Below are 12,106 nucleotides of genomic sequence, written 5' to 3' on the forward strand. Positions count from 1 at the left end.
TCCCTTCTATTGCAGTTAAGGTGTCACCTGTCTGCTCTGTGGAGGGGCTATTTCCCGTCTCTCACTTAATCTTCAGGCCCCAGCATCAAGGGGCTTGATACATATAAATAAGGTGTTTTCTGGTTGCTCCGAGGATGAATAAATGAATGGTCAATCAGGAGGCCCGAGCTGGCTGTCTTTACCTCTGCAGTAACGGAGCACACGTATTTGAAATGGTACCTGTGATTGATATTAAATAGCGCAGGACCCCGACCCCCTCTTTATGAGTGCCTTTCACCCCAAATGTTTATCGCTTCATTAGTAGAGTTGTATATCATAAGAATCTCAAAAAAAGAGACAGCTCGGTAAAATCCTAGGTTTCCTTCAAACCCCCTATCTTTTTTTTCTCAAGGATGACATTTTAAACAGAATGGCAGGTGCAATGTTCTCTCACACAAGTACTGAGTAATTCATTAACATACATATGAAAGGGACGAGTCTACAGCCAACCTTTCCCACCAACGTCCTTGAGAGAAATAATTCAAAGCAGCTACGAGTAGAGCTTGTAAAAAGTCAAACCGGTTCCATCATTCAAGACGGCCAGGGGACAGGCAGCAGGAGCTCTTGGTGACTAGGCACCTGCTGAATTTGCTTTAGGGATGGATTGAGGCGGGGCGAGAATGGACCGAAACTCTACCTGGGCAAAAATCGACCTGAGCCTGGAATGACAGGCTCCTGTGGGCCAGAGCGGAGGGGCGTGGCTATGTCCCCAGAGCGTGGCTGTCTCGGGGTTCCTGCTGGGTTCGAGAAGGGCCGTCCCTGTCAGGGCGCCTGGCAGTTGTGAAGACGGAGAACAGGAAGAGGCTTGGAGAAGGTTTCGTGTGTAAACTGTGGAATCTTCTAGAAGCGAGCTGCAAAGGTTCAGAAGGTGCCGATGTGCGGCCGACCTCGGGGAGGGAATGAAGAATCCAAGGAATCAGGCCCGTCATCCCTCAGGGCCTCCAGTCGTCCAGGGGCTTCGCCGCCACCAGCTCGGGGGACGCGCGTCACCGCCCTGCGAGAACAGGGCGCCTGACGTCACACTCACTCCCGGCTGTTTGACAGAGATGGCGTTTGAACTCAGGCCTGTCCGTATCAGAAATCTTAACATTCAACCAGCATCGTCACCCCACCTACCGAAAGCCCTTGCTACCGACAGAGCCATCCTCAGTGACTCGTGACGTGGGGCAGCCATAGCAGGTGGCAGACACAGCGCTGCCGGTTAGGGACTTCCCGTTTGGATGGACACGTGTGTTTGGACTCTGCTTTTTCCGTCCAAGGAACCGGGAGAGATACTGGATGAGGGAAACTTACTCTTCTTTTTTTTTTTAAGAATGATGAGAGAGAATAAACAATCCAACAGAAACGATTACATTTGTCCCGCAAAATTCTGATGGCGCCACATCGTGAAAACTCGAGGCGGAATGTGCACAGCACCGAATTCACCCCCGAACCATTGGAAACGCGGCCTTCGCGGCATCGAGCACGCTCACGTTCCCGTGCGGCCACCGCCACTGCCAGCGCTGGAACCCTGTCCTCGTCCCAAACCGAGCCCCGGGCCTGCTGAGCGGAACCCCGTCCCCACCGCCCCGGGCAGCCACCCGTCCGGGCTCCGTCTCCGTGAAGCCACCGCCCCAGGGACCTCGGAGGAGTGACCCACGCGGCTTCGGCCCCTTCGCGTCCGGCTCGCTGCGCTTCGCGGGATGACCGCCGTGTCGTGGCAGGGGTCCGAGTTTTCCTTCTTTTTAAAGCCAAGCGGTATTCTACACGACGTTTCGTTACTCCGTGTACCTGGGGCCCTATGGACGTGGGGGTCGTTTCTAACGTTTAGCTGTTACGGACAACGCTGCTGTGGACAGAGATCTGCTGAGTCCCCGCCTTCGGGGCTTCGGGGCACACGCCTAGCAGTGGAAGCGCCGTGTCGTGTGGCGACTCTGTCTAGCTTTTTTAGGAACTGCCACAGCAGCCGTGTCCTGAGTTCCCACCAGAAACGCACAGGGTCCCGGTTTCCCGCACCCTGACCAACGCTTCCTATTCTGTTTTCCTGTTTTTGATCTGTTTTTATTTTCGTGTTTAATAACGGCCACCCGGAGCATGCGGAGCACGAAGCGGTCTCTCCTCGCGGTTCTGATCTGTGCTTCCTTAGCGGTTGATCGGTGATGCCGAACGTGTTTTTCACGAGAAAACTTGCTCTCGATCTGACAAGCCCTTCCTCCTGTGCTCTCTCTTTTTCTTCCTGCCCCTGTCTTTCTCCCTCTCTTTATGGAAGGGTAACTTTATTTCTGAGATGATGCACAGATCTGCATGTGGGTACAAACATAATTTCTTTGGATGAAATTTCAAAACATCTGTTTTTCAAAATTAGTATCCCGTATTTCTTAAGTGAGATTAGAAGAAAGGATTGGTCAATGGAGGGTCCTGGGCTGTAAGTCAGTGTTTCGATTTGTCTTTAAAATCCTTGCAGTCGTTTGTATAAAAACGTAAACCGCTCGGAGGCACACGGTCATGGTGGCAAAGCTGGACCCGGTATGTCACCTTTGCGAAGGAAGGCTTCATGGCTCAGAACAAACAGCTGATTTAGATAAGCAGACAAAGGCACTTAGGAGATTCAGGACATGCGGAGAGATGACTGAAATGTGCTGGTTTTGTTGAAGGTGGATTCGAGTCAGCGGGGATCACTGCGCTCGGGCAAACCTCTCCCAGAGCCCGCGGGAAACATCCGGGCACCGGCGCAGGTGCTGGACAGAAGAGACAGAACTCTGCTTCTCGCTTCCGTTCCTCAAGTTTCGGGTCTAGACTCCCAGACCCTATGCGTTCTCGGGAGAGAGAGGAGTTCACGGATGTCGCCATTCTGCTTCCCCAGGGACGGCGATCAGCACACGCCTTCGACCCAGAGACGGGCACGTTCACGAAGAGAGGGAAGGCGAGCGGGGCCGGAAGAGCCCATGTTCCCCGCTCGTCCAGATGGAAGCCGGCGATGTCTTCCGGATTTAAACCTTTCCTCCTGCATTTTTTTCCCTTTCTTCTTTTTCACCAAAGGCAAAATATATATATTTGACTTAGGGAAACTGCTACATGAGTTTTTAAAGCAGAAAAAGGGTAAGAAATAATAATGTAGTGAATTTACAAGTTTGCTGCGGGAAAAAGGTGACAAGGAAAAGGAGGGCACACTCGGCCAGGCAGGGCCTGCGTCAATTTCGGGCGCGGGTGCTCCGCTGTTTGCAAGAATGGACGAAGCCCCAGGTCCCAAGAAACTCGGGGTGTAGGGAATACGCGGCCCACGTGGACGCCCCTTTTCCGGAAAGTCAAATTCTCCTTGTGGAATCTGACCCAAACCGTGTGTATCTTCTAAGGTCAACTCCTGTCCAAGAGGGGAAATCGATATTTTGGAGAATCGTTCAAAGTCTGTGGAGTCATCATTTATTTCCGTAAAATAAATTTCTCATCAGATTTGCTCCCTATTGTTTTGCCAAGTGACACCGTAGCCGAGATGCAGAAATCAGGTATGATTCTAATCTTTACCCCGAGTTTCGACATAGCTGGCAGACTTTGTCCTCATTCCATTTACCTCCACAAACTTTTGCATTATCCTTCTATTTCCCTAGATAGAATCACATTTGGATATGCTTGGCAGCATGTGTGTGTGTGTGTGTGTGCGTGTGTGTGTGTGTGATCACATGCATACACACATATACATACGCACATGCATATATATTTCTGAATGTATACACACACACACATACACATATCTCTTCAGAAACAAAGCCATCGCCGAAATGGTCCATGTAGTTGGAACTGTGTATGGAGCGAGGGGTCTTTGGGACATAAGACTTGCAATGGAAAACAGACCCAATGATTAATTTATAAATTTCCTGAGGGCTCAAGTAATTTGACAAGGTGGGCTTCGGACCTATATTTTATTAATCGAGTTTCAAAACGACTTTTTTGAAAGTGACAGACAGCAGAGCCCTTTCCATGAGCACCAGCAGCAGTAGCTGCTAACCGTCTGCCACGAATGCGCCCTCGGGGACAGGGGCGAGGAGTAAGGGACGAACGCACGCCTTCCCCCGCTTCACCCACAGCGACAGGTGTAAGCCTTTCGAACGAGGCTTTCCCCGCACCCACCACAAAACATCTCAGTCCTCGGACACGCGATACGTAAAGGATATAAGAGGCACGGTGCCTATTGTTCATCTCCAAATGTCAGCAAGGTAATTACTCGGATGACATTTACGTGACGCAGCCGGACATTGTCACTGTTAATATAAAGCCTGCCCCTGGCAACCTCTCCACTCCGCCCACACCGCCCTGTGCCTGTCTGATCACTTCCCTGGGAGGACACCCGCCTCCCCAGAGGACATCTCTGCCCTCAGCTCGTCCTTCCTGTGCTCTGCCCACGAATAGCCAGTGCAAAAGAAACAGGAAAAGGAAAATAGTAACACAGCGTGTGTCTTCACCGTCATATTTAGATCTGGAACTTTTAGAGATGTTTCTAAATATAATTCACAGAATGTAATAACACCGCTGTGTTCTTCCTTTGCTGAACTAGTACCCATCTACCCTCAGGAGTTGGACTTGCCCCTAGGATTCCTATTTGCTCTCAAATTGCAGATGATAAGAAAAGCTGGATTTTTTTTTTCTAATATGAATACAGTAATAATGGCAAGTTCTCAGAATCACAGGAATTATAGATGTTTCCACAAACTCACATGCAAATTGGAGCTTTGCCTTCCGACTCAGAATCGTCCCCAGAGGATTGGTGGCCAGGCATTGGTACGTGCCAATATCTTGATCCGTGTGGGGGCTGCTGATGGCCAAATCCCCTCCATCCAACCTGTAGCGATAACTCGTGGCGAAATCGATATCTGTGCCATTTTGTTTCCACCTTCGAGGGAAAAAAAAAAATCAAATTACGCTTATAATACACAGAGTTGGCCACTATTTATCTTAAACAACAAGCAGTTGTAATTCCTGGGACTATTAAAAAATAAAACCCAATAACATGGAGACGATCCTGCTATTTCCACCAAAGACAACGGTCTCCATGAGCTCAGTGGTGCCGGCGCCGAGGGCGTTTGAAAGATGCTCTCTTCTCGAGAGACATTCACTCTACTGTGCACAAAGAGGCAACGGAACTCTCGACATGAGGCGTATGACTTAGACGGTCAGTCAATGCTCCTGGCCCTCCCAGCCCTTGAGTGACTTTTCAAATAACATACACCCTACCTGGACACCCACAACCGATCCTGCGAAAGAGAATGTCGAAATGATCTAGAGATAGACATCCGGGAAGAGTGTATCACAAATGGCACGGAGAATGCCAGCAAGAATTTTGCAATGCCGATTTGAGGCTGATAGCAGAATGACGACAATCTGACTGCTACAGAAAATGATTATCTCTGTCAGTCTCCTACTTGGAAAATTAATCTCGCTGAAAATACTTTCCACAGTACTTAGAAATGCCAAACTCAAATTATACTTGAACAAAACAAATGCAGTTTGAGAGGTTTTTATTTTAGACAGCAAAAAAGTCTCTTGGCTTAGTTATTAGTCAATAGTACTCTAGTACAGGAATTCAGTAGGAGACACGCCTTAAATTACATCTATTTTCAAAGAAACATAAGATGTTTTAAAGTTTTCATTTGGTCATTTGAAGCTGAATGAGCATCCGGTAGTTATTTTTAGCCAGATCCTCTTCCCCTACATTGCACCCCCTGACTTTCGTCAAAATATCCAGACATTTTGTGATTTTTTTTTTTTAGGCAAGGCAAACCTTGGTTGACCTCACAGATTGGGACCTTGTCAGCTTACGATCCCTTATTTTTTTTTATTTTTTATGCCTACAGCACCTGGTCTTCCTAGGTGGTCTCCCACCCAAGTACTAACCAGGCCTGACCCGGCTTAGCTTCTGAGATCAGACGGGATCAGGCTTGTTCAGGGTGGCGTGGCCGTGGACAAAATATCCAGACATTCTGAAGTTTGAATACTGCATATTTAATTAGATATCTTTTAGGGAGCAAGCTGTTTGCAGTTACATAAACCTTTTAGGAAAATAGACCTTTAAAAATATTGAATTCAGACAATCGGTCATTTAGGGAAACAAGCGAATGGCTTCTTCCTTTGGAATGTGGCCAGTTTCCAAACCACGTCTTATCAGAGTCTGCGCCCGCTTTGCTATGATGCTTCCCTTCACACTGACGTCGTAGTCAAGATATTTTGGCGGGGGCGGCTGATTGTAAGAAGGAAAGGATGTCACGGAATTATCCAAATGTCACTGACTTTCTCAGGACCATCGTGAACCATCCCGGGAGAGAATCTGGCAAACAGCTCCCGCGGTAGAAAAACATACGGACTTAGGCCACCCTGAGCCGTACTAAAGATGAAGAGTGAGTAACCACATATCAAACCAATCAGGGATCTGGGACCAACTCTGTCACTTGGAACTTATTTACCCAATTCTCACGTACCTCAACTTCCTTTTAACCAGAGGAAGTTGCAAGACAGCAGTCAAAACTACTGCATTTCGCTTTCCTGCCCTGTCTGCCAATTTATTTTTTCTAGAGAAGTGTGTGCGGCATCTTGTCTTGACATTAGGAGGAGAAGATGCAAAGCCGCCCTCTCGCCCCGTGTCCATGTTCCCAAGCCAGCGCCGTGGCACCGCCGGCCACGCTCGACCCCGGGTCACTGCCCTCGGACCTCCGTGCTCCCTCCCTCTCGTTTCAAAGCAGAGGAGACGCCGGAAATCAATCACCGGAATCGCTGCTGCCATCATTACGTGCTGCTAGTTAAGCTCAGTAATGGGCTTTCGACACAGATGTAAAGTGGTCGGCTTCGCTGCGCCCGACGGTTTAGCCTGCACCCCACCATTGTTGTGATCGCTGGGGTTCCGTGATTACTAAGCCGCGCCTGTAGATCAGGGGTCCAACGCCCGGCACAGCCTCTGTCCTAATTAATGTGTTCAAATCGATGGAGAAGTGTTATTAATGAGTTCAAGTGGTTGTTACCCACGCGTTACTGATAGCATCGCACACCCGGGAGAATTTTCCTGATACTGACTGCAAAATATGCTTTAAATAATTACTTTAAGCATCTAAATTAATATCGTACTAATTCCAGGAAACATAATGGATTTGAACTAAAATCTTGACCTTTTGCTGGAAACATCCTTCCCCATTAAGAAGGTAAGCCCTGTGCCAAGAATATAATGGCTGGGGGCTACATCTGTCTGTCTTTTGATAATGCGTGTGTGTCTGTATGTGTGTGTGTGTGTGTGTGTGTGTTTCAAAATGGGGCCTTGCTTTAGAATCACATGGAGCACTTGTTAAAAATGACTATTTCCGGGCCCATCCCTATGCCTCTGAAGGAGAACTCCAGAATCTAAACTTGTAACAGCCTCATCAGGTGATCGTAATGTGCCCTAAGTGACATCGTTGCTCTGTGATAAGGGTCCTTGTCCAGCTTTGACATGCCCTTCACGGTCTCCTGGGCCAAGTCATCCAATTTCTGCAGAAGCCCCACAGTTATACCCCATCGGTTATAAAATCTGCACAACACCATCCGCCCGCGTTGCTTCCTGGGGTCGTCAAGAAGATCGAAGGAGGAAATGAGTGAAAAGGGTGAAGGGTAGAGCAACCACCGTGAGGATCTCGACTCGGAGACCGATGGCTTCTCCGGAGCCAGTGACGACTTTACGGCCCGAGTGGAGAGGACCGAATTGAAGAAAGTGCCTCTTCTGGGGACCGGTTCAAGGGCAGATGAGGCAGAAATCCTCCATGACATTCAAAGACCTTCTCCTGATGGAGTGTAGCCAATGTAGAAATCACTTATGTGTGTGTTGCTTCGTATTCCAAATAAGATACATACGCTGAGCTGGAACTCGGCTCACGGCTGCTGCCTGATCATCCCAGACTTTCGAGGTACGAGCGATCCCACCCAGCACCATCGCTGGGCGACCTGGGCTCCCTCCCTTTGCAAAGCACCCTGGCTAAGCGCCCTCCAATTCCTGTGTGTTACTTGGCTTTTAAAAGAATGAAGAGTGATCCTTTCCATTTGAAAGCTTTTGTCAGATTTGCCTAACGTTTCTGTCTTCTTGCTTTCCCCAAAGCCCTGTACGTAAAGGTGATTATGCCCTTATAAGTGACACCAGACAAGATGCTTCTAAACTGTCTCCCAAGTGCTGCTTTAAATACTGCTCCTTTCTCCCCGTGACATTGTGTTTGCTAAAGGGAATTTATTAAAAGAAAGAGAACACGTCTTAAAACCAACGACACCCTCGCCTTATGGATAAGGAGCTGATGGCAGCACAGAGAAGGGACCGTTCTGTGGTCACGTGGAATGACAGCGCTGTGACTGAGGCCGTCACCTCCAGTGCTAAGTCAAGAGCTCTGTTACGCAGCTTCACGCCGAATCCAAAAACACCTCAAATAATGTTAGAGCCTGAATCGTGAAGATTCCGTGTGTCACACACACACGATCCAACGTGAATGTGGGTAGGAGCGAGATTTTTACATAAAAATTAAGTCAGAAAGGGTCATATTAGCACTAAAATTTCACATTTTGTAGCTAATGCGCATCATCTGAGCTACCTCTGCCCTTTGCTTTATTACCAAGGAAATTGGGTCTGAGTCTGACATTTAAGCATTAAAAACTTAGTTTCTTTCCCACTCTCTTTCCAAAGCCTCTGGCTTATGAGTATTTTATATTATAATATTGCAGATGTGCTAAGCCAGATTATGGGGGTTGGAAAGAAGTTACCTCTGAATTTATAGGCATCTCACACACAAAAGCCATTCAACAATAGTGAAATCAGTGGTCTTTTCATTCAGCATATTTCTTCAGAGATAAAACTAATCAGAAATTACCTTAAAAACCACCGTTTGTGCCTGTTATAAACTAATATATATTTTTATGTGAGTAAATGGTCGATCGATGGACTTATACTTAGCAAATGTTTCTTATTTTACAGGGATTCATGTGTTCTTTCCTTTCTCTATCAAAATCTACCAACCGTTATGATCAATCAAATCAGCTCTCAAAAATAAAATTACATCTTTAAGTATTAAGTAGTCTGAAAAATGTGTTAATCAGATTTTTATATATCGAACCACACGCTAAATAAATCAGCTCATTACTCAAGGAAAACAAACTGTAAAGCGAATGATTTTCACCTAATGGATGGGCCTCACTAGTTCGGGGGTTCTAAAGGTAGGCTAGGTGTGGTAAGTGTATGAGGAGTACAGACGAAGACAACCTTTTCAGCTCTTTCGTTGTCAAAAAAATAAAAGACGCTGAAGTTAACGCGACAAAATAAAATTCAGAGTTGTCCTTCACTTTGTGCACCTGAGCCTTTTAGCTCATTAATCTAGACAATCTTAAGATCGAAGCAACTATACGTACACAAGATATTTTTAACGCAACATAAAAAGTAGGCAAAAACAGCATATTTTGCAAAAATAGACCAAAATTGTTACTTTTTGTGAGCGTTGATTCAACTTCCCTGCTAAAAATTAAGACATAAAAGATACTCTTAAATATGAAAGTTACAATAGTCATATTAATATTTATTCTATCTTTTTCTATATTCCCACTGCCTGCGCAATTCTTACGAATGAAGAATCATTATTTACATGAGCATAATATACGGGTATATTTTGAAATTTGTGAATTCTGAGCCCAACGTGGATCGACTTCCGCCTTTACCGAAGTCTTGTAAGAAAAACAAACAAATGCCATTGACACCTCCTCCCTATTATCCCAAAGGCGATATGCAAGAAACAGATATAATTATGCTCCTTCTCGCCCCTAATAAATACGATTTTTCTACCTTACAGGGCACCGTGCTGTCTTCAACACTTTTTCTAAAACCGATGCTTTTTGGGTGACGGCCAGAGGAGTCGGAGGAATTTGCCTGATAAAACGGAGCGCGCTCTTCGTCAGCAGCTTCCGGGGGGCATTGTTGTCGTGGTGGGGAGTCGGGGCCCGGAGCGGCGGCCCCCCATGGTGGCACCGGGCATTGGGCACCGGGCAAGCGAGCACTCGGAGTCGAGTCTTGTCCCTTCCTTCCTTCCTCCTCCTCCTCACACTCCCTCCTCCTCCTCCTTCTTTCTTCCTTCCTTCCTCCCTCCCATGCGCCCTCCTCCTCCTTTCCTTCCTTCCTTCCCTCCCTCCCTCCCCTCCTCCTCCCTCCTCCTTCCTTTGCTTCCTTCCTTCTTTTCCCTCCTCCTTCCTTTCCCTTTATCTTTTTCTGTCTTCTGTGATGATCTTCACTCCCTCCCTCCCTCCCTTTCTTTCCTCTTTTCTGCTTCCAGCTCGAACCATGGGATGCCACGTGGCATTGACCTCAGCGATAACTGTTCTGAGCGAACCTAATCGACACACAGTGGTGGCCGCCAGCGGAGTGGGGGTGGCTGCCGTCGGGACCGTGGGGACGCCGTGGGGACGAACGTGTCTGTCTCCATCTGGGCGGTGGGCGCCCAGCTGTGCACTTGCGCGTAAACTCACCGGGCTGTACCCTCGCGTCGGGGCGCTCCAAGCACTTTACGGTAGGTCTGTTTTACCCCAAAGACGAAGAAAAAATCATGCGAGGTGCCCGGAGGCCGGCCCTTACCTGTAACGGGGCGGAGGGTGGCCGTTCGCAGCACAGTTCAGCCTGAGTTCAGACTGAGAAAAATCCAAAGGGAAAATGACATCCTGTGGCTCCTGGGTGAAGACGGGACAGCTCAGGGGGCCATCGCCTGGAAGAGGAAGAGAATCGGCCCCATGAGAAACCTCGGCTGCGCCTCGTCAAGTCAACGCAGAGTTAAAACAACAACGACTTCGTTTCAAAACGATCTCAAGCAAACAGAAAATGTAACCAGAAAGGTACAAGGAAATCATTTTAAAGCATTTAGAGGAAGTTTGCAAACCGATGCCTCGCCGTCCCCAGCAAATGGGTTTCCGGCTCCTACAGAGGCGATTCTTGCCCTCAACCCCAGTAAAACCATCGAAATCAGGAATTTAACACCGATTCAGGACCAGCATCTCACCTGCTAGTCCCGGCCGGCCCCTCCCAGCGGAGCCCCCCTGGAGGAAGGATCCAGCCGAGAACCCGGACCCCGCGGACCGTCACGTCTCTGTGGTCTCCTCGACGTAGAATGAACTCCCAGGCTTCCCTGATGCCCCTGACCTTGACACGTCGAAGATCACGGGGCACTGACTGGGTCAAGTTTTGCTCCATTTGGGCTCGTCTGAGCCCTCAGCCTCCCAGGGTGGGGGCGGGGCCCTGGTGGGAGCTGGACGCCGAGGGGGCAGGGAACAAACGGGTCCCCGAACACTTCAAAACAACAACGCACCCAGTGAAACTTGTCTCTTTAGAAAACATACGCATCCATGTGTACATGTCACGAGAAGAAGACACCTGCCTGCCAGCCACCGTGCGGCCACCTCGGTTTGCCCTCCGCCCCTCCCCCGCCTTGCCCCGGGCTCACCGCTGTGGCTGCCACCTCACTGTGACAAGACTCGGGGACGCGGACCTCCATTTGCCCTTTACCGCTGAGTTCGCTTTGGTCATGAGGTGCGGCCTGCCAGACCTCCCCATGGTAAAGTCACTCCTTTTTGTTTGTAATTAGTATTTTGTGGTTAGGGACTTTGCGACGATGCCAATCACAGGACGTTTAACACTGTTCCTATATTTCCGTCAGCACGGCCGACTCCATCAGTGCGAGCGAGCCCCTGCGTTCTTATTTCATCAAACAGGCGATGACCCACCACTCCTGATTTCGGTGCCCCACATGTCCCTGCTGTGCCCAGCAGGAGCCACGGAAGCTGGCTCCTTTGTACACGTGACGTGTGCCACGTTCTCTGAACTCGTCCTTGCGTCGCAGCACAAGAAAGTGCTCCGGGGTCATCCTGTCCTTCCCCAGCCTCGGCCCCGGGAGCAGTCGATTTCCCCCGAGAAACGCGGTTCCCGTCACTGGGGATGGTACTCAGAGGCCACGGTCCGGGCGCTAGGTGTGCTCGTTGCTGCTGAGGGGTCCTTGCCCTGAGGCCCCGTGTGTACGTGTGTGTGCGTGTGCGTGTGTGCATGCATGTGTGACTGTGTGCGTGTGAA

At 48.8% G+C, this 12,106-nt stretch overlaps 1 protein-coding gene and 1 pseudogene across 1 annotated transcript in view; both read right to left on the minus strand.

Moving 5' to 3' along the window:
- Positions 1 to 12,106, minus strand: part of CNTN6 (contactin 6) — a 213,563-nt gene that overhangs the window by 109,012 nt on the left and 92,445 nt on the right. The window contains exons 3-4 of the mRNA XM_039836823.1: positions 10,625 to 10,751; positions 4,728 to 4,903 (exon numbers count right to left, since the gene is read on the minus strand). Coding sequence (XP_039692757.1) covers positions 4,728 to 4,903; positions 10,625 to 10,751 — 303 coding nt within the window. The remainder of the gene's footprint in view (positions 1 to 4,727; positions 4,904 to 10,624; positions 10,752 to 12,106) is intronic.
- LOC120582465 (uncharacterized) lies at positions 5,856 to 5,974 on the minus strand (annotated as a pseudogene).

The sequence above is a fragment of the Pteropus medius genome, unplaced genomic scaffold (genome assembly GCF_902729225.1).
Source record: "Pteropus medius unplaced genomic scaffold, Ma_sr-lr_union100, whole genome shotgun sequence".
In the NCBI taxonomy this organism is placed as follows: domain Eukaryota; kingdom Metazoa; phylum Chordata; class Mammalia; order Chiroptera; family Pteropodidae; genus Pteropus; species Pteropus medius.